Below are 20,941 nucleotides of genomic sequence, written 5' to 3' on the forward strand. Positions count from 1 at the left end.
CTCCCGCTCTTCGGATGAGCGCGAGTGTAATTTTTTCGACTACTACTATATATCTGCGCGATTCGACCTCTGCTTGGAGAGTAAGAAATAGCCCAACAAGTGCTGATAGCAATAGTCCAACATTTTATGGTTAATAGTACACACAGGCAGAGTAAGGCAGCAAGCAAACTTACCAAGACTTTTGGAGGAGACAACTTTTCCTTTAAACTTTTCGTACGCAGAGTTTGGGTTGACTGGAAGACTGCTCACAGCATCACTGTTCAGTTCCTCCTGTGGGAATGTGGAACAGACATGTTACAGAATATGGGACAAAGATTTGTCTTATCAGTACGTTTTTCCAACAATAACTACACAAAAAACATCTCAATTTGAACAAACAACTGGGTAACAAGAAGGTTGCATAATTATTTCAATTGATGAAATTGTGGCATTTTCAACAGCAACTTCATCTCACTATCACTCACTCACTATCTGGTTAAGAGTCCATTGTTCCCCGTCTTGCAAGGGTTGGACGTTGCCGAATGTTGTTCAGGTAGTTGAGTTTTGATACGTGTGCTTCAAATGGTAGTTTGCACATTACAGTATGGATAGGCTTCCTAGATCACACCTATGGAATCTTTTAATTATATCCCCATACACTTTCCCAGCATGTGCTTTATCTATGGTATATACATATTAACATCACTTTCAGAGCCTAAGACTTAAACACCACCAGTAGGTCGGACAAGTCCAAAGCAAGGTTCTAGCCAGCGTCAATCCTTCCGTCCTTTGATGGAATTTTGCAGCTGGGGACAGACAAAAATTTTGCCTATCTTGTCCTCTGTGACAGACAAGAATTGGCATGTAATGATGTTTAAAAAAATAAAATTTTTCCAGATATTCAGCACAGATGGCATTGAACCAAGCTGAGTCTACTGTAGCAAAATTTGTCCCTCAAAATGTAGGAAATACTGTTTCAAAATTTTCCCGGACACCCTTGGATCGCTGTGCCCTCCGTGCTCAACAGGATTTCCATTCAAAATCCAGGCCTAGGGGACGGAAAAAATTCCAGCTGGCTAGACCACTGGTGCAAAGATTGTTATTGGCAGGACAAATATGATGAAACAAAGTCCATTTAGTTGCTCTCAGCAAAACTGGGTCGGTCACGTGTGGATGCCATCAGCCGTTATTGCCGACCGTTAACCGGTGCCACAGGCCTTCATCAATAGATTAAAAGGACTATACTAGAACACTGGGAATTGGACAGGAGATTACCAGGCATGATTCGAAGTTCATTTGTAATAAAAATGGAGCAACATGAAATTACACTGGAATCTGTGGTACACCTGCTGGTTTAACCCTTGCCCTGCCATGGCCCAATTAAAAACAACCCTGACACTTCGAAGGTTAAAACATTGCACACATCACACATATGGGTAAACCTTAATGATGATGGACATATCATCCTAGTACAAATGAGGAACAACTACTGAATTTTTGATGATCCAAATCCGTTTGGACTATAGGCTTTTTGAAGATTTGGGCAACCCAGACATGACACCTTTTCATTAGCCAGCAGGAAAATGCGCCTTTGTTTTGGCTTGTGTATTTAGCCAAGCAGACTGGGTCCTCCAAGTCTCTCTAAGTAAGTGTGTGGTCTCGTTTTTATGTGCAGATGTTTCAAACTGACACCAGCACGCTCCCTCATACACAGGGCCGCTGGTTTTATCAGTTCATGTCACCATCCTAAATGACAAGTGCAATTTTTAACATGTCCGAGCTGGGGCCAACCCTGGGACCAAACCCACGGATTCCCAGAATTTGAGAAATATGACTCAGGGCTCGAAATGGGTGCACCCAAAACTGTACTCAATTTTTTTTCTGTGGGTGCACCAGCGCACCCAAATATTTTGTAGGTTTATGTATGTAAAGATATCAAAGTATACTAGCATAAACCATATTCTTGACATCTATGTGCTAGAAAGATAATAAAATGTCTGTCACAGTACTTGTTTAAGAATCTGATGTTGGAATTTGGGTTCATCAAAATTTATAACACCTGCAATGGTACTTCATTCATAGCACCTATACTTTGTGGTTTGATTACCTTTATTTAGTACTTAAGACTGTTGTGCTGTTAGGCCATTTTTTTCTTCCATTTTTCTCAAAATAACAGTTTGAAATTAAAGACCCTTGAAGATTGTACAGTATTCTACCAAATGGTGCCTTTTTTTAAAAACCTTGGCAAACCAGCTTCAATAAATACATCTCCAATGACGGATTACCCTTCATAAATCCAGATAGACAGGTGATGGGGACAACCGTTAATGGAAAGCAATTGCCTTTAACATTTCAGAGCCTTCTTTACATAATAACAAGTAATCAACTGTGTCCTGTCTGATAGAATCTTGGCTTTGAGGCCAGTAATTTCTTTGACACTTGGTGCCTTGAGCACCCACCGCTGGCGCCACTATGTCTGACACTTCAGTGGATGTTTTTTTCAGCTGATCATATCATTGCTATTCTAATAACAACGCTGTTGTACCTTTAACTCAGTGTGTAGCATGCATGCATAGTACCTGATCATATGTAAAATGCAGTATTTCTGTCCTAATGTTCACCTCATAGCTGCATTCTCTAGCTACACACTAAAAACTTAGTTACCGTTTTATTTTTCTAGAAATCTTCTATGCTATTTCTCATTTAATCTGTAGCATTAAAATTCTTGTTAAAACTAAACTTGGGCTTTGCAACCTGTTTTTTTCTTTAATTGAAATATACATTTCTATACGTATTACATACCATAATCAAAAAAAGCATTGCTTTACTAGGTTTACAGGTAGGCAATATTTTGCATTAGGAGTAAAGAACTTCACTTGAATGCAGATCAGCACCAAGGGCAGGGACCAGGCAGCTGGAGGATTTGTTTGTTTGGATTCAAAACAAGTTCTCAGATACAGTTTTAAAGCTAAATCCTTGAAAGACAAAAACTTCAGTTTCTTTGTCTTAAATAGACACAGATTTTGTAGATCTATAAGAAGAGCCTAAACTTCAGGCAAAAATGATAGCTTTGGATAATGCAATGCACTTTGATTTTCATGTTCTCATTCAGCTACGTTATAATCATCTGCTACATCATAAAAGTCATGATTCATCATTCAATTGACAAAGAATCATTGACAATAATTATTCAATTTTTTCACTGTAACTAACACCTTCCATCTAATGGAATGGTCCGTAATGGGTGTGGTTGTCACAATGGCCATGATAGTGTCTGTTTAGGGACAAACCATGCAATACATAAAAGGTGGAGAAACAGAAACTGCATGTCAAATTATCATGATCTTATAGACAAAGGTAGTGATCATTAAAGAAAACAGAATAAGACAGGACACCAGGCTAGCTAATATGATTACTCTGGTCAATACCCAAAAGTGCAAAACAGAAATATATGCATGGATGAAAAAAAGGGCCACTGAGGCAGCTGCTTTCTCATTGGTTGGAGTGCTGATCATGATTGACAGCTAGAATTTGCCAATTCTGCAACTCTTCAGATGAGAAATGATCCTCCCCCACCATGCCCCACCCACTCACCCCCTCTGCATACAGATCCAGCTCCATCAATGGTGTCACATGACCCGAGCTGTTTTGTTTTAGTAGACAGTCTGGCTGCGGCGGTATTGATCCGGCGTGGGACGGATGTCCGTACACGGCACGGCCGCATCGCGCTCGCATAATGGCAGGCAAGGGTCAGAAATCAATGCCAAATGCCCAAAATTTACACCGAGAGGGAAACGCACGCGTGGGTACAATCGATGCCTAACAGCCTTCGCTGTTACAATTTGTTACATTGAGCGTATTATTTTCAGGCTCTACCGGTGTCGTTCGTTATGAAAGGGGGTCGTTCAAGAGATAAACTGGAATTCATTTATCATGAGTTGACATGGATGTTCTGAGAGTCAGATATGATCCTACATGTAAGTGGGGAGCTTTCTGGTATGACCCTCTGTAACATTTCTTTTAGGGTTAAATCTAATGCAAAATTCATCATGTCTTTCTTCATGAGTATCCTAATGTTTCATGATGCGCTTGTAAATTGTAAAGCATGTAGCTTGTGGTTGAAATAGTGTTCAAAACGCACCGGGTAAATCTTGGTACACAGAAAAAAATTCGGGCACACAACATTAAGTAGAATTCTACAGAAAACTTCAAAACAATTGATACAACAAAGGTTTCATCATTTTTTTTCTGACACTTACATGTCAGTGATAAACTGCATACTAGTGTACTGTGATATCTTTTCATACATAATCCTACACAAATTTATAGCTGTACCAGTGCACTCACAGCCAAAAAGTACATCTCTAATTTTGGGTGTCCATAAGTGCACATATGTACCCAGTATTTGAACCCTAAGTGAATGTATGGATGGAATATAACTTTTAAGCATGCCCTGTGTAGAACCATTTACTACCATGCATTGCCTCCAACCAGGCCAGTTTGGGTCATCCAGTAAAATTTCAATCAGCCATTCCATGTGACCTTTATGTGACTGTCTACTCTCTCCCACTGTTTTATTAATGACGCATGCAGGATATAGACGTCACAGCACACATTTATGGCTCCTCATACATCAAAAGCACTTCACAGAAAATCTCTTAGTCTTTTTTCAAAATCTTTTCAATGAGTTTAAAAGTTGAGCAATCAAAAAAAGTTTAACAAAAAAGACAATCTAAGCTATTACTAATTGGATATGTTCTGTTTTAAGATAGCACTCAAATTAACAGAGATACTGAATATGATTTTACTAAGCTTCATTGAATGGCAACATTTTTTTAAAATTTCAGCATAACTTTTTCAATCAATCAATTTAAGGCCTTGATTTGCCCAACTGAACTAACTTCCAAAATATTTCTCAAGGTTTGACAGTACACAACCACATTTGAGTCAACCTTTGGCAAAATATAAATAAATCTAAGGAGGGAGTCCGAGGGACAGATTAAACAAATAATCGCAATTAAATGGACAGTACCTTATTACAGAATGGATCCTGTCATCCATTGATACTTATGGATTATTGTATGCAAGGAAACAATAACTCGGCAATCGCAGCGCAGAAATGTCCCTACAGGCTCCATCTAAGCCGGCTGAAACCAGCATCAAATATTAATTTGACAGCCATTAGGACTGGGAATGGGACTGGGAGGAATATTTCAGCCTGGGAAAGCTGGATTGGAAGCATTTCAGCGAGTTTATTGCAAAAGTGATGCACATCTATCCATCAAGCTAAAATTTATCTTTGCTTTCATACCACTAGAATGGAATCTTTCCACTCTTTTCCATACATACTATCTGTTTCAAAGAGCATTTTCAGAGAGTCAATTTGCATTTTCTTAAATTAAATCTAAACAACTGAATAAGACAATAAGCTGTTCACATATGGAAGGATTTTCCTTTCTCAAATACTGGTCTAGAAAACAATCTTTTTCTATGGCTTCAACTATTTTTTTCTGTTTCCCAGCTCAGGCTTTTGACAGCTATTAGTATCTCTAGCCCTTATTGCCATTTTTTTTAAAAGTGCTGCCCATAATTTACTAGAACTGGGCGTAATATGTAACTGTGTCAGGTCGGACATCTCTTACAGCCAGTATATCAATAGAGTCATTTTCTGAATGGGGTCCACAAGAGATCAACCATAACTCCATATTGCCTCCAGCCAGCAAGCATTTTGTGTGCTGTTCAGAATATCAAAGAGCAGGACAAAACCGATAGCCAATAGGGTGTATACAGGTCTCACTTACAATGGATTCTCAGGAGCATTTTTACTCATTAAAAGCTCTGTTATATCAACAATGATGCAATTATGAATACAGACTTGATTGATCATGTTTGATAATGAAATGCCTGACAAGGATTTCTTTTCTAATTACAGTCAAACCTGTCCTGAGCAACCACTCAAGGGACCGAGCAAAAATGGTTGCTGAGGACAGGTGGTTGCTCCCGACAAGTTGGTCAGTTGGCAAGCAAAAATGATAAATGATACGGTTTACATGATATGTACCTTTCAGTTTGTTCTCAGGAAACATATCTGCAAGAGATGCACTGAGTTTTTAATCTCCATGCTGTTATGTAAACAAATTTCAAGAAACCATTGTTTAACAATCAGAGCTGAGTTTGTCTAACAATCAAACATGGTTTGTTTTGTAGTTGTCTGCTCCTTGAACAGCCCAAACAAGTGCTTTCAATTTCTCTTCCAGTATGTCAAAATTCTCACTGATAATCATTTTTGCACGTTGCACATTGTCAATATGCTTGATTGATATTCCCTTACATAAAGAAAATAAGTCTCTAAGTCCAGGGTAACTGTGGCTACATAATTCTTCATATAAAATGGCTGCTAGCTGCTGTTAGTCAATTTTGGTTGGTGAGGGCAGGTTGAATGCCCCTTTGGGACTGTAAAAAAGTGGTTGCCGGTTGGGGAAGACAGGTGGTTGCTTGGGAGGGGGTCTTAACTATGTAAAAATGAACGGGACTGTTTCAATGTGTCCTCTGACGGCAGGTGGTTGCCTGCGCCAGGTGGTTGCTCGGACAGGTTTCACTGTACTAGCATTTGAATATGATTAAAATCATGGTAATAGCATATACATTGGCATATGCCAAAGTAGTATAGAAGCCTACATGTAGTTTTAATCAGGGTATTATATTATGATGAATTGTTTTTTAGATATCACAGAAATGGAAACATCAGATCATGATCATAGCACTATTAATTTATACAAAACTAGAAGAATGATCTGCAGCTCTAATCTCTATCTTTAATAAAACTGATTTACAAAACCAGAAAAATCAAAATTGACTTTTAAAAATATGTCATGGAAGCATGAAAAGCACGACAGATGAAAATGTGTACATTTCTAGAACTGAATACATGCACAAACTACTTATAACTATCAAAACTTAAAGTATCATCTAACAAACAAAACAAAGACTCCAAACATGTACATGGAATTCCAAACATGACTGCCTATCGTGATTAATCTGCAAACAGACGAGTTTTGTCAGGGTTATTTTGTTCTTTTAAGACATTTTGTTGGTCTTTCACGTTTTGACAGATTGTTTTAATGGTGCACATTATGGGAGAAAAAGATGTAGAAGCATAAAAAGACAACAAAATGAGCTCAACAGATTCCGCTGCTTGAAGGTATTATAATGGTTAATCAGACAAGCAGCATGATAGTGATAGAGTCAGTGCAGCACTATCATTTTTTAAAATTATTATGGATTGCCTGTTGTATGGTAGGTGAAATGTGCCATATGTCAAAATTGAATATGATTCATAATTTCATATTCATTAGTCAGTTGTGTTCGCGTGATCCGGTGAATGAATGTAGAATTTATCTAAAACTAAACTGAATTCATTTACCTGGAAAACAATGATCAAAGACTAGAAATATCAACAGCAAAACAAAGTTTGAATAAATTCCTACTAATAATATTTGCAACCAAAACTGTCAATACATGCATATATCCATGTACAAAGTAAATTGTGTCACATAAACACTGATACAACAAAACTTGGATATATATGCAATGCTGGAATAAAAATACTCCGATTAATACAGATTTTATTGAAAAAAAAAGGAAAACAATTCTGTTCTGCAAGGAGGATAGATTCTTACCAGCAGCTGTATTGATTAAAATCATGATTGAAACATATCAGTACCAAGGTGAAATGGTCAAAAGTAACTGTCATTCCGCCCTAAGTCAGGTGACGTCAACACAACATTGAATAGAACAACAGTAATGGCAAAAGGTACTGTCATGAGTTGGAGATCCTTTCTATGAATCTATCTTCCTCCATAAAAATGTATCCCTACTCTTATCTACAAATGTGGTCATGGTAGGCTCTTAAAAGAAATGTCTCTCCTTAAACATGAAACATGTTTAATTGTATATGTATATGGAAGGCTTCTTTTAAAATGACCACACTGGTTGAAAATATCAAAGTCACAATAGCAGAAATAAATGGAGGGTATACTCATTTCAAGAAGTGTGTTATAAGTTACCTTTCAATCAAAGTGACAGATATGAAACAAAACCTCCCAGCTAACTCAGATCTACATAGGAAGATACCTACCACAACATACGTTGCCTGGTCATCTTCAGGAAGATCACTGGTCTCATACACATCAGGCTGGTAGTCCTACAGGGAACATTGAACTTGAAGCATGAGAAAGGCAGCATTTTTCATTCTTTTGTTTGTTTTTGTAAATGCAGCTGCAGTACTGGTACGTGAACCTGGGACTGAAACATCTTAAGTTGTCGACTTTGAATAATGAATAAATTGTTATCAGGTTTTGTTTTCACTTCCTACTAGGATTCAGCATGGCTAATTTAATACTGATAGTTAAGTTATGACAGAAAAGTGTCTGTATATATACGGTATAACCACCCTTCGGCGTAACACACAAGTGTCATTGCAATTCATCATCATTCTTTCTTGCTTACATGTACAAATAAAGATTGATGAACTGAAATATCACCTTTGACAGTAGGATTTGTGAATGTGTCATAACATACACTTACTAGTACTGCATGTATGGAATATCTGAGGTGCTACAAGTATAACTGAGCTTCATTTACTTTTTAATATTGCAAATTATATTAATTTGAGATCGAGAAGGAAGTCTTGATCAAACTTTGCTGTGTGCGAGATAGTATATGCAACAAACTTACTATACAGTTGGAAGAAATATATAGGAAGGTTTATTTTTTTACTATTTTCAAATTTCAGTAGAAAGCCTTGGATCAAGATCTGAATCCAGATCTTCATGAAAAAAACAACAACAATACATTTACATTTTATTATTTATCAGTTAACAATCATAACACAATGCGAATCGTTTGCTCCTTGCTACATTGAGAACGTGTTTACAGAAACTGTTTCTACGTTGTGTCCTAATAAACATATTCTGCACGTCTGAATGTTAGCAACTTTGTGATATCTTTCCGGATGCATGCCCCTCCCCACCTAATTAAGTTAGCATCATACACACGAGTAAAACGTCCTGTGCGGCAGTAAAATTATTACCATTAGTCGGAAATATTTATATTGGTATTTGCCATACTCATGAAATATTGTAAAAGGCCTATTTGTTGACACAAATAGCAAAATACTCACGATTCCGGGCAGATCTGCATACTTTGGGTCCGCCATTTTGCCTAACTCCTTGAGGGCAAAGGTCACGTCAGCCGGTAAAAGTCGTCAGGCTACTTGCTGTGTAACCTAAACCTTCACGTTAGAAGAAAACCCGTACTGTTATAACACCTTAAGATAAACATGAAGTTTTGCTAATAACTTGAAGACTTTTTGGTGAAAAATTAATAATCTCGAGAAAAATCGCGTGACTTGTCCGGAGGATGATGTCATCTTTTCCGGCTCCACCCAGAATGCCTTGCGGAAGATAGGTAGAATGGCGGATCTGTAATTGAACGTTTTGTGCGACTTATTTTTCTACGGAGATTTTTGTCCTCCTGAATATATATATGCTTATTTTAGTAGGTTTACTTTGAAGATAAGGGACTGAAGACTACAGGATTGAAGTTTGAGAGTGTTCTGTGCTTCCCTGAAAAAATTCTGACAGACGGAAAACGCCGGGATGGCAGAGGACGGATTTTAGGCAGCGCCAGCCATGTTTGCAGTCAAGGTGTTTTGAGAAGGGAAACTGCGGACTTCGACCGGGAAAATTGGCTATTATTCGGGACCTGAATCACGATGTCGGACCCGTCAGAATGCAGCATCAAGGTGGTGTGCCGGTTTCGGCCCATGAACGCCGCGGAGACGGCGGCCGGCTCCAGACCCATCTCCAAATTCCCTGCTGACGACACAGTTAACATCCAGGTAAAATATTTTCATTGCTGCCGGTACACCAGTCACTTGACCCTCGGTTAAGACGATGGCACCGGAATCAAAACTATGCCACTTCATAAAATATACTTCTCCGTATTGTGTATTACTTCTTTTATTTGTATACAGACTAGTCGGGGATATTTGCTATGATTCAGTATGAATCGGGCGGATAGAAAGGTTGACCTTTGCCGGATATCCAGCCAGATTGCCGGTGCCGGATTATGCCTTGCAATGACTTCTTCTTCTTCTTCTTCCCGTTAATGCCCACAATCTTGGCGAAGATTATACTGGCATGTTTGGGGGTGGTGACGCTCGCACTTGCAGACGCAATACTCGCACTTGTAGATGCATTACTCGACTTCATACGTGCCCCCCATTAGATTAGCATTTCTCATCGATTCCTCCAAATGATGTTTTCACCAAGGATATATCCAGAGAATGGAGAATTGTGGCACTTGTTCAAATTGATGTGCTTATTCTGCTGGCATAATCAAAATTTAATACTGCTGGGAGAGCCATACAATCCAATGCATGAAAAATCTGACGTTCTCCTCTGTCATACGAGGAGATCAATTATTGATTGTTTTTGTAGTCCACGATTCAAACCAGCATTTTAAGTACTGTGTGCCTCTCATCACTCATTAAGACAAGGACAGTTTTGTCATTGTCCATGTGAATTTTGTCAAGATTCATATAAGCATTAATGAAATTGGTTACGTAGACCTGGAAAATGTGTATTGCTGAACTGTACAGTCTAACTCTAAAGTTAAGTGCATCAGAAGAAAGTATGATTTGATCATTTGAGTCTAGGTATTGATGTTACGGTATGATGATGACAATACATTAAGCAGGGGCATGATTTCGCTGTTCGAAAAGCAGATTTGTCATCTGGCGGAGCATTATCAAATAACGTACTACGAACAAGACAAGACTACCAACAATGCATGTAATGTGAAAATTTCCAAAGCAAGCGGGTCTCCTTTGTACTGTAGCTGTTGTGGGCTCTGACTCTGAAAGGCTTTTGGGCTGAAGCCACCAATGTAGCCTGTTCCTTTTGTTGTTCTATAGGGATGATTTGCCTATAAAAAGGTAGTAGGGTCGGCACTACCAACAACAAAAGGAGATGGCAATTCAATTAGCCCTCACAGTTGGCACACATGTGACAATGACTTCAATAGGTATTGTTCCAAATAGACCTGTGTGAAAGTAAAGAAGATTTGACACTTTTGTTAATCAGTTGCAAACAAAATGATGCTAATCCAAGGCTTATCATTTGGGTTAGGTCAGGATTACAGGAAGGATCATGGGGTATAGGAAATAAACTAAGGAATACAAACAACTTGCACTCAGTAAAAAAGTGTTTGCAAACATAGCACAGCAGAAGAAACTATACATCATGAAAAGGACACACCTCCACCAAGATCTTTCCTAACCCCTTCATCAGATTAAAGGATTAAGAGTAAACAGTCTGCAAACACCACCAAGCAAGGAGGTTCAACCTCCTTGTGCAATTGCATTGCCAAAAGAAGAGTGTACTGACATAACAAACATTGCTGTCTGTATTGTGTATGGTGCTTGTTGTTTATGGGTCCAGATTAAACCCTATCCACACAGCCTAGCAGTTTCCAAATTTGGAGTGTTGTTGGCAATGGAAACTGCAAGAGAGAAATAGCAGTGTATATGGTGTAGTGTCTTCTGACTTGACATGAACCTTTGCCGTTGGTATGTTGAGAACGTCTTAGATGATTAAGTGTTACCATCTGTAGCATAGCATGTCTTTGCATTTAAAAGACTTGGATATAGAAATTAAGTGGAAGAAGGTAATGCTGACAGGGAAACTTTCCCCGGAAAGGGAAGAGGAAACATCGTCATTTTAATTTAGGTGCTTGAGCGTACCCCAGAGCAACAGTCAAAATTTCCCATGACCTTCAAACTATGGTTTTGTGTCATGGGTCAACCTTTTGAGCATTTTATGACACAGGACACAGAAAACATTGGTGGCATATTTTGATGGTAATATTATGTGCTTCCTTGCTTGTTTCGGAATCGGAAAACTATTTACATTACAGAAATTAAATGAAGCCTTATTTCTCTTGTAAGACTGAAGAGCACATAGGTAGTCTTGATAAATAAGTTTGATAGTATTATGTTTATTGCAGCTATTTTTTTCTGAAACTGATGACAAGTTTACTTCTATGCATTGTTTTCTTAGTTTTGTAGGTTGCTATTTGTTAGGCTTTGGCCAATGCTCAAAGAGTTATTGCTACCAACTCTTGGGAGAACAAGTGGTGTTAATCTGTTCCTAGAAAGGAGTATCTGGAGAAGAAGCTTTTGTCCCTTTGATGTCTTCATCCCTTCCTGTAGATGTGACAGAGACTGCATGCTATCTTCCCATTGGGTGGCATGATGGATGCCTGGCTCAATCCTCCATGGAGAATTAGCACAGGCACAGAGACACTGGTTATAAAATATTCAGGTGTGGGTGGAGGGGCTGAAAAGTGCAGACTGGCATATGTTTGCTCAGGTTGTCATAAAGCCAGGTTTATCTTTTGCAGGATCATAATTGTCTCTGACCCTCTAAGTCTTGGTAAAACATAAACCATGAAGAATAAAATAAAGGATGTCTGTTGAACTTGAAGAAGTGATTGCAAGATAGAAACTTTTTGTTGGTAAGGATCAGTTGACAACTTGCCCATGCCCACTTTAAAATCAAAAGTGTAAGACAATGCAAATCAAAGAAGTGCTTTTTCTTTTAGGCGTATGTGCCTAATGGTCTTTGGGTAGACAAGAGTTATGTTGCTAATTTAACAATTACATGTGTAAGACATGATACAAAAATTTTCCAGACTTTTCTTCTTTGATGAGAAGTTCTGCCAAGGCCAGGGCTCAAATTTGTACTAGTTGATTACAATCCCAGTCAGCAGGGACCAGGCTAATCATGGTTTCTGGGGTGCATACTGACTTTGGCCTTTTTTCTTCGTCATACATTGCTGCTTCCAATAGTTGTCTGCAATCAGGCAAGTCAGGGCAATTTGTGGTCCCAGAAGAACCCTCAGTAACACCACCGAGACTGGGATAGAATGTCAAAAAGCTCATGGTTGTTGTCCAACTGGCTTCAGGTTATGCCAGTTAATTTATGAGTTATAGATGCACTCTGTTTGGGATAGAGTTTTGCCAAATGAAGTCAGTATTTTGGAAAGCCTTTCGGTAAGGCTTAACAGGTAGTTGATATCTGCATAGCAGTATCCAAAGATTGGCGGGAGTGTTGGTATGTTCAAGTTGTCGAAAAAGTGGCAAAGATGAAAGAATGATACTTTTTCCTTACAAGCAGTATTGAAAGTATACTGCATCATTTTGTAAAATGCCTCTGTTTTGAAGCACTTGTTACAGTGAACAGTTTCAGTCACTTTGCTCTTTTACGTACAGGCAATATACGTGTGAATAGTTAGTCCAAATGAAGTAGAATGAGTCATGAAGATTGGAATGGCCCCCTTCATTACTACGCTTCAAATGGTAGGGTTTTGCAAGCCCTTAGAGACCACATAAATCTAAGTGCTGTTAGCGGGTAAGGATTCTGCTTGTTAGCGGGTCTACATTGGACTACCAGTTTTGTTCTTGATTTTGGTGTATTGAATGAAACAAAAAAATAGCAGTACATTAAATCTGCGCAATGCTGATTGAAGACAAAATGTTTATTGCAAGAAACCTTCAAATTCAATGATCAAATGCATATTCCTAACAAGGAACTCCAATAGTTTCTGCTACATTTAAATCCTCATCTAGTTTCCCTGTTGCTAGTTTCCCTGTTTCCTCTATAGATATTTATCATCTTGACTGTAACTGGTTTGGTATTCAATTGTATGTTATTCAACATGTATCAAACACATTTGGTAATATTCTTGTGATACTGATAGTCATACTCATTCAAAGTTTTGTTTTTATGCATATCATATATCAGACTTTTCTATCAAACTATGTCAATACTGCCTTTTTTGTATGTCTTTGGCATTATGACACCGATCTGACCCATTCCAGGTGCTAGGCAGTGCATGTTGTCTATAAAGAGGGATCATCATGAAGTTTCATGACATACTCTGGAGGAGGTACTAGTTTGTAACAGATGGTTTGAGGTGTAATGATGTGTGCTGTCCCCCTATTTTGTGGGGAGGACTATCCATGTAATGATAGCAGGATGCCAGATGAGAGGAAGATGTGAGCAAGATTATAATTCTTACAGTAACTTCTGTAGTAAATCATTATCATCACACTCAAAATGTGTTGTTTGTGCATATCAAAGTCATTATTAGTAATATTACTGGTCGAAAATGACAATTGAAAAGATTATCGCACACATTCTTTGCAATTTGCTCATGCAAGCCACTCCTTTTACAGGATTTACGAATGTTCGGAAGATTGCCAGAGCTGGGGGGCGTTTTGATTACATGACGTGATGTTTTATTCACTGTTGAGTCTACTGTGTACTTTGTATTCTGGGGCTGACTGGCAAAACTCCCTGGTTAACCTTCTTTATTTATAAACACGGTTTATTCAAGGAATTTGCCTCACAAATTTCTGCACGATGTGTGCATGAGGTTTCCAGGGGAGTGGGAACATTTCAGGCTGCGGTAAGCTGCAGAAGCTTGAAGTGCATGAATCAAATGCCCTTGTCAGTATGGATGTAGTAAATAATTGAAGGAAGGGGTTTAGAATGCATTTGAATAAAAGCAGAAAGCAGCCATTTATTTCAATTTCCCCACTATTTTATCCAATCCAGGTATGTCTCTTCTGTTATTAATGACTGGAATCAAGGTATCTTTATCCATACCCATTTACTTATTTGTCATAAGTGACTTGAAGTGATCATTTGTACAAGAGTAAAGGAATGCTGTCACTGGAATGTGATAAATTATTTTTACATATAGGTACCATCTGCCTCTCCCAGGTACAAATGAATGGATATCCCCAGAGACCAGAAACCAATGGATATAAAGGATGGCTTTCAATGACAATCACTGGTAGTAGCTCAGGTGTTCTATTTTACTTATAAGAGGCATCGGGCTTCCATAGAAGTCTGGAGTAGGGAGGGGGGCAACATTTTATTGTGTTTTTTGTGCTACATATTTACATTCACACTATGCTATATTGATTACATGTTTTGTATTATGTATAACTATAATATGCAAGCTATGTCAAAAAGAACGGAAATGACATCCATGCACTAGTGTCAGTCAATGTACTGCTTTTAGCAACAACAAAATGTTGTTTTATGAAACATGATAATTCAGCAATCTTTGTACTTAGTCTGCCATTGGAAAGATTAGTTTACCAACATGACTACAAGTAAATCTACCTGAAATATTGTGTAAACTGTATTGCTGACACGCAAAATTTTATCTACTCTTTTAGCTTCTACAGAATATGTATGTACTGCAGACAATTTCCCAGCCAAATCAGCCATGTTCCAGTCAGTGTTTTGTCACCCTAGTATGAACTATAAAGCCCCTTGAATTAATTCTGTACCTGATAATGACCCCCACACCACAGTAACAGTTGGCACCTGGCCTGACATTGTTACGACAGCAATTTACATACAACTTATGCCCCATTTTCTTGACCTGGTAATTTACAGCCTATATGCGAGAGCACATGAGTCACATTTCATGGAAATTTGTTACTGACTGAGTCAACCGTTGCCTGCCGCTACTGTATTACTATTAGTTGTAATTTAGCTTGTACCTGTTTACTGATTGTTGTGCAATAGATCAGTCTTTTGCAGAACTAAATTCTACTTATATTTATAAGCTTCCACATGAATTTGGTGTACCTAACAGTGTGAGAAGATAGTTGATAACTTGAACACCTTGGAATTTTGTTTATTTGGAATGGAGGTCCTAAAGTAACTGACACCATTTCCCTCTACATATTTGTTGAGAGAGTACCTGTAGACTTTGTACCACTATTGGCAGGAAGGTAGCAAAGGTCAGCCTTATGTAGACCAGGTCACTGCCTTCAGAGAAGTTCTCTTTCCAAGCTTAGTCATTCTTTGTATAGATGGATATTCCTGGAAAAGGGGAATAGAATTGTAATGCTTGTCTTTATCAGCTGACAATTCAATTCCCTCAACTGGATAAGACACAGAGATTACTTTGGGATCTTTTGAGTGACACCCATCAGGGCCATCGCTCTTTTTCAGATCACTGATACGTGTCACTCAAAATGTCTGGTTGTAGATACAGAACTGTCCGTAAATATTGTTTAACAAAATGTGTAACTCTTTTCAACATATAATGCTCAGCATTTAGTATATCCTGGAACAAAATATCATCCTGAAAAAAAATTGTATGTTACATAAGTTGTATGGTAGTTGTATGACATATGTCAAAAATTGGTTGAACAGCATCATTATGTGATGTTTTTAAGCAATTACCACTTCTTTACCCTGAGGGAAAATATCCTGTGTAGCTACTGTTTGAGCTGTGGGATCCCTATCTTAGGTATAGGATTTCATCTGTCTGGACCACAAAAAAGTGCTAAATTTCAGTATCTTGATGGTTTGTCCTGAGTTCAATTTACAAAATAGGCCATAGGTTAAAGGACTCCAGGACTAAAGTAAAAGGGCAGCAAGGGTCAGTGCACAAAGTAGCAGTCCTGTGGCCAGAATAACTACCTTGTCAAGGAACTCAGGACAGCAATAAATCAAAGTACACTACATAAACAAGACCCATATAAATTGATTTTAAATGTGATGGACTGAAATCCAGCTGTACATGTATACAGGTAAAGACAGCTGCTGTTAATTTGATACCCATCCACAGAATCAGCCAAACAGTTCCAGTTGTTTGCCATTGGCTTTGGCTACATTCAACATTTAAATCTTGTCAGATAATGATTGCGTGATCTAGTCTTGTTTAGACTGGAAAAGCATGCTGTTTTCTTGTACTTATGTGTACCTTTTGCTCATAATCATGAGACAATACGAAACTGATATATTGTTAGCTCTTTTCCCCCTACCGTATTAGCACTAACAGCATATACATAACTGAATTATGTCTTTATGTGTTACCTGAATACCTGTGCTACTCTACAAAATCCATACTATTCCTCTAGATAGAAATTATCCTATCTATTATTCAAAAGTTCTATGTGTATGGTCGATAAAACAGTTGGGTCAGTTACTGCTAGAAGGGTGGGGCTTGAAAATCTGGTTTGAATCGTTTTTTAAAACTCCAAGCTCTTTCACTCAGTCATAGTCTGCCATTGTTATGTCACCTAAATATAATAGGTAACTTATTAACACCTCTGTGTTTTGGGCAAAGTAATGGTACAAAACAATAATTTGTTTCTGTCTGATATTTTAATTACAGTAGAAGTTTCATAGATGAGAGATATCTTCCTAAAGGTGACACCTTCTGTGAAATGATTGTGTGTACAGTATAGACTACCATGTACAATCCTGCAATTTTGACAGTTTAGCAGGTAGGCGTGATGTTTGTTCAGTTATGACGTCACCCAGCCACCTCCAGTAGCAGACAGGTGGGCAAAGGGTATGATAGAAACTGTTAAATGACATTTCATTTTACTCCTTGGACCTTACATTTTATTGTAATTTTTATTAACAATCATTATGGAATATGACAAATCTGTCCTTTGAAGATAGTCTCAGACTCTGATTTTTAAACCCAAATCACCATCAGGCTGGACAAGTTTTCTAAAATTCACTTTCATCAATGGAATTCTTTTATTGTTGACTCTACTTTTCTGTGATGACCAATGTTTGATGCTATGACCGAGTATGACTGTGAAAGGTATCAAGTATATTAAAATCTCTCTCATGGAAAAATCTTTCTTGCCCGATCTGATAATGACATGCCCAATCAGCACTTTCATTTGCCCTTGACAATCGGGCTAGTGGACTTGTCCAATGCTGACCATGATTGTTTTTGCTAGTATTATATAAGAGTGATTGTTATTTGGAAATGTTATGTAGAATATTCAACAGCTACCATGGTATTGCCCTTGAGCAATGTCAATTAGGGAAAGAGTATAGAGAAAGAAATCAATCGGAAATTGTATGTTAGTCATTTCGGCAGATTGCAAGCTTTGATACGTATGTAGCCTGATGATTCGGAGGTGGCAGAATGTAGAGACGTTGATGTCCCAGTAGATGGTGACGTCAATGGGAGCACCGCGCTGTGCACGCAGACATCACGCAAGTGGCATGCAAGTAGGAACACATTAGCAGCAATCAATCAAGGGTCTGGATTAACATACCCAGAAGCAGTGCCATTTTCTCTAGTCTAGCCTAGGCTGGCTTCGTCTGTGATGAGTGAGTGAGTGACTTGCTCTTCAAAATGCTTGCTGTTATTACATTCACATGCATTCAATATGAACCCCTGCATTCCAAGACAGCTTATATAGGTAACAAATATTTCGTATGCATATAGCATAACAGTGTTCTGCATGTCTCTAAACACATTCTTAATTTCTTTCGCTATCCACCTTGCTATATTATCACTGTAAATTACAGTGATAATATAGCAAGGTGGATACAGTGTAATATCACAGCCATTGCTTAGGTATCCATCTGAGTAATGAGGCTGTTGTAATGTGACAGGATGAGAAACATTTCAATCACTTTGTGTCTCTTGTGTCATTTTCAAAGATAAATGAATAACTTAGTAAGATCATCGATATTATTCTCCAACGTCCAAGCACATCACCTCTGTCAGTCATAACCTCTCTGTTCCTATATGACGCAAATGTCAGGCCGATTGCTTGGATTAGCATGTCAGTCAGTAAATCTCACCAGAGGGTCCAGCACAACTGTCAGCTGCAGTGTGCCATTTCATTGCCAGAAATATTTCTTTGATATCACTTCAGCATAACAGTCCAGGAATGATATTGTGATCTCGGGCACACTTGTGTAACACTTGTGTTTATGTTGTCAGTAGCAATTCTGTGAAAGTAAACTGAGCAGCCTTCATTCCAGACTTGTCTTGTGCACTGTACTGTATTTTCAAATATCTCTCAGGAAAGGGTTATTTATTCCCAATGGACAGAAACTATTTACAAAATGCACAGAAGTTAAAGACCAGAACATTGATCTGTCAGGCTGTGTCATGATATGGCCAAGTAACAAATTAGCTGCCTAAGGTCTTAAAAGAGCTAAATAGTAAAGGGTATAATATAAAATAATGTTACTAGATATATATTTAGTATCCACAGTTGCACCTGTTGGGAAGTGCCAATGTATCAACATTTGGGCGGTGACCTCATGACCTTGCAAATCAGTTATGGTAATTGTTAATAAAACAATGTAGGACACTTGCTTTGATTACTTTGGTATGCCAAAATTACAGTGCAAATCCTCAGATTTGTGCTTTTTTATTACTTTTCCGTTAGTCTTTTTCCACACAAAAAACATTCTATTGGCATTGCTGTCATAATGGTGGACCTCTTGTTGCATAAATGTTTTTAGGTCACCAGTTGATTGATTTAAGGGCTTGATCACTTGATACATGTAACAAAGGTTGATAGTAAAACCTTGATATGGCCCTCTCTTTTGCCATATTTGACATGACAAGCTTTTACTTGTACCTGAAGAATGCTTGATTCATTGTCTGAAGACTACATAAGAGATGCAGTATTTTGAGTTGATGAGTCAAAATCAAAAAGAAAAAAAATTGCATTGCTTGCAGCAAGTCCCTTTTCATTTACTTTATTTCAGCACAGGTGGGGTAATTGTTTGGCTACATGTACAGTGTGGTAAAATAAAGCCTGCCAGTAACTACAATGGCTCTGGATTTCCTTTTTACCTGTAGGCTGTAGCTAGTAGTGTATGTATTTCTGTACAGCTCTAAGTCTAACACGTATAGAAACAGTATTGGCTCCAGCTATTACAAGACTCAAGAGGACTTTCATACTGATGTCAAAGTCCATTACCAGACAGTCACATGACTGTGCCAGACAGGATGTAGCAGTTTGTGCATGTACAGCTTATACTTAACCTTCCCACTGCTAACATGTTATTGTACCAAACATATTTGCTGCATGAACATGCCCTTAGCATGAAAAAGGTTAATGTAGCCGACTAAGACACTTAAATTTTGATGGCAGAGGATTGATTCCGAATAACATCTTTATTCCCGAGTACCTTTATACAGAGATTTTGTGGGATAATAGGGGCTGTATGACTGCTTTTATGTAGTCTTTGGTTTTTAGTAGCAATTAATATTTGATGATAAAATCTCAGAGTCCTGCACCAGGACAGTTGCTTAATCCGCATATTATGACCCACACGAACAAGTAAAACATTTGTTTTCCTGTATTAAAAATATACGTGCAAGTTCACACGCATACTCAATAATTTCTAACATGTCCTTTCCAGTTATACCATTACACTAGGAGTGCTCGTTTTCTACTCAATAAGAAAGCACCATAAATGGTAATCTCCGTGCCACCGGTACCATGTCCCATGACTCATTTTGTTTGAACTCCTAATAGACCCACTCCATCACAGGTTGTGTGTCCAGAATATTAAATGCAGCCATGTAAAATACCAATTCTCGGTAATTTGTAGTTGGGCTTCCACTCAAATTTGCCCCATCAAAGGCTCCAGTGATGCAATGCTGCTTTGACCTCAGGCTATAGATAAGGTGTCCTTGGTAGAATCCACCCCAGTGATCCATATCACTATTTATTACTTATTTATTTTTTGAAAGTCATAATGATAATTCTTACTAATCGACATGTCATTGGTATTCTATGCCATGTTTGCAATGTCCAAGAAATTGAAATGTTGCAGGGATTTTTATGCAATTTAAAGTCTAATTCCAATGAAATATGCTTGAAGTGAAGCATTGTGACATGAAAGAAAGTCATTACGAAGGATCAGGTACATCAAGTATCCCAGAAATCACGTTGAAGGCTGGCAGTGCACATCAAGCAAGCACGGCTACTTGTTTACCTTCATCAGTATTCTCATCAGTTTCACTTCACATCTCTGGCTCTTGTAGGCCTTTGAAGACTTGGAATGGCAGAATGTACATGTAC

At 38.2% G+C, this 20,941-nt stretch overlaps 3 protein-coding genes across 13 annotated transcripts in view; 1 reads left to right on the plus strand and 2 right to left on the minus strand.

Annotated features, from left to right (window-relative positions):
- The window catches only part of LOC118424553 (dynactin subunit 2-A-like), a 29,874-nt gene extending 20,536 nt beyond the window's left edge, over positions 1-9,338 (minus strand). The window contains exons 1-3 of the mRNA XM_035833173.1: positions 9,161-9,338; positions 8,117-8,182; positions 174-270 (exon numbers count right to left, since the gene is read on the minus strand). Coding sequence (XP_035689066.1) covers positions 174-270; positions 8,117-8,182; positions 9,161-9,196 — 199 coding nt within the window. The 5' untranslated portion in view covers positions 9,197-9,338. The remainder of the gene's footprint in view (positions 1-173; positions 271-8,116; positions 8,183-9,160) is intronic.
- LOC118424537 (trichohyalin-like) overlaps positions 1-20,941 on the minus strand; it is a 565,429-nt gene that overhangs the window by 98,640 nt on the left and 445,848 nt on the right. The window lies entirely within an intron of this gene.
- LOC118424538 (kinesin heavy chain-like) overlaps positions 9,431-20,941 on the plus strand; it is a 38,697-nt gene continuing 27,186 nt past the window's right edge. For 7 of the 11 annotated variants that reach the window (XM_035833136.1, XM_035833139.1, XM_035833137.1 and 4 more), the window contains exon 1: positions 9,433-9,880. In XM_035833136.1, coding sequence (XP_035689029.1) covers positions 9,755-9,880 — 126 coding nt within the window. In that variant the 5' untranslated portion in view covers positions 9,433-9,754. Of the gene's footprint in view, positions 9,881-20,941 lie in introns of all 11 variants that reach the window. The other 4 variants (XM_035833134.1, XM_035833133.1, XM_035833138.1 and 1 more) reach the window with 2 other exon arrangements.

This window comes from Branchiostoma floridae, chromosome 10 (assembly GCF_000003815.2).
Source record: "Branchiostoma floridae strain S238N-H82 chromosome 10, Bfl_VNyyK, whole genome shotgun sequence".
Taxonomy (NCBI): Eukaryota; Metazoa; Chordata; class Leptocardii; order Amphioxiformes; family Branchiostomatidae; genus Branchiostoma; species Branchiostoma floridae.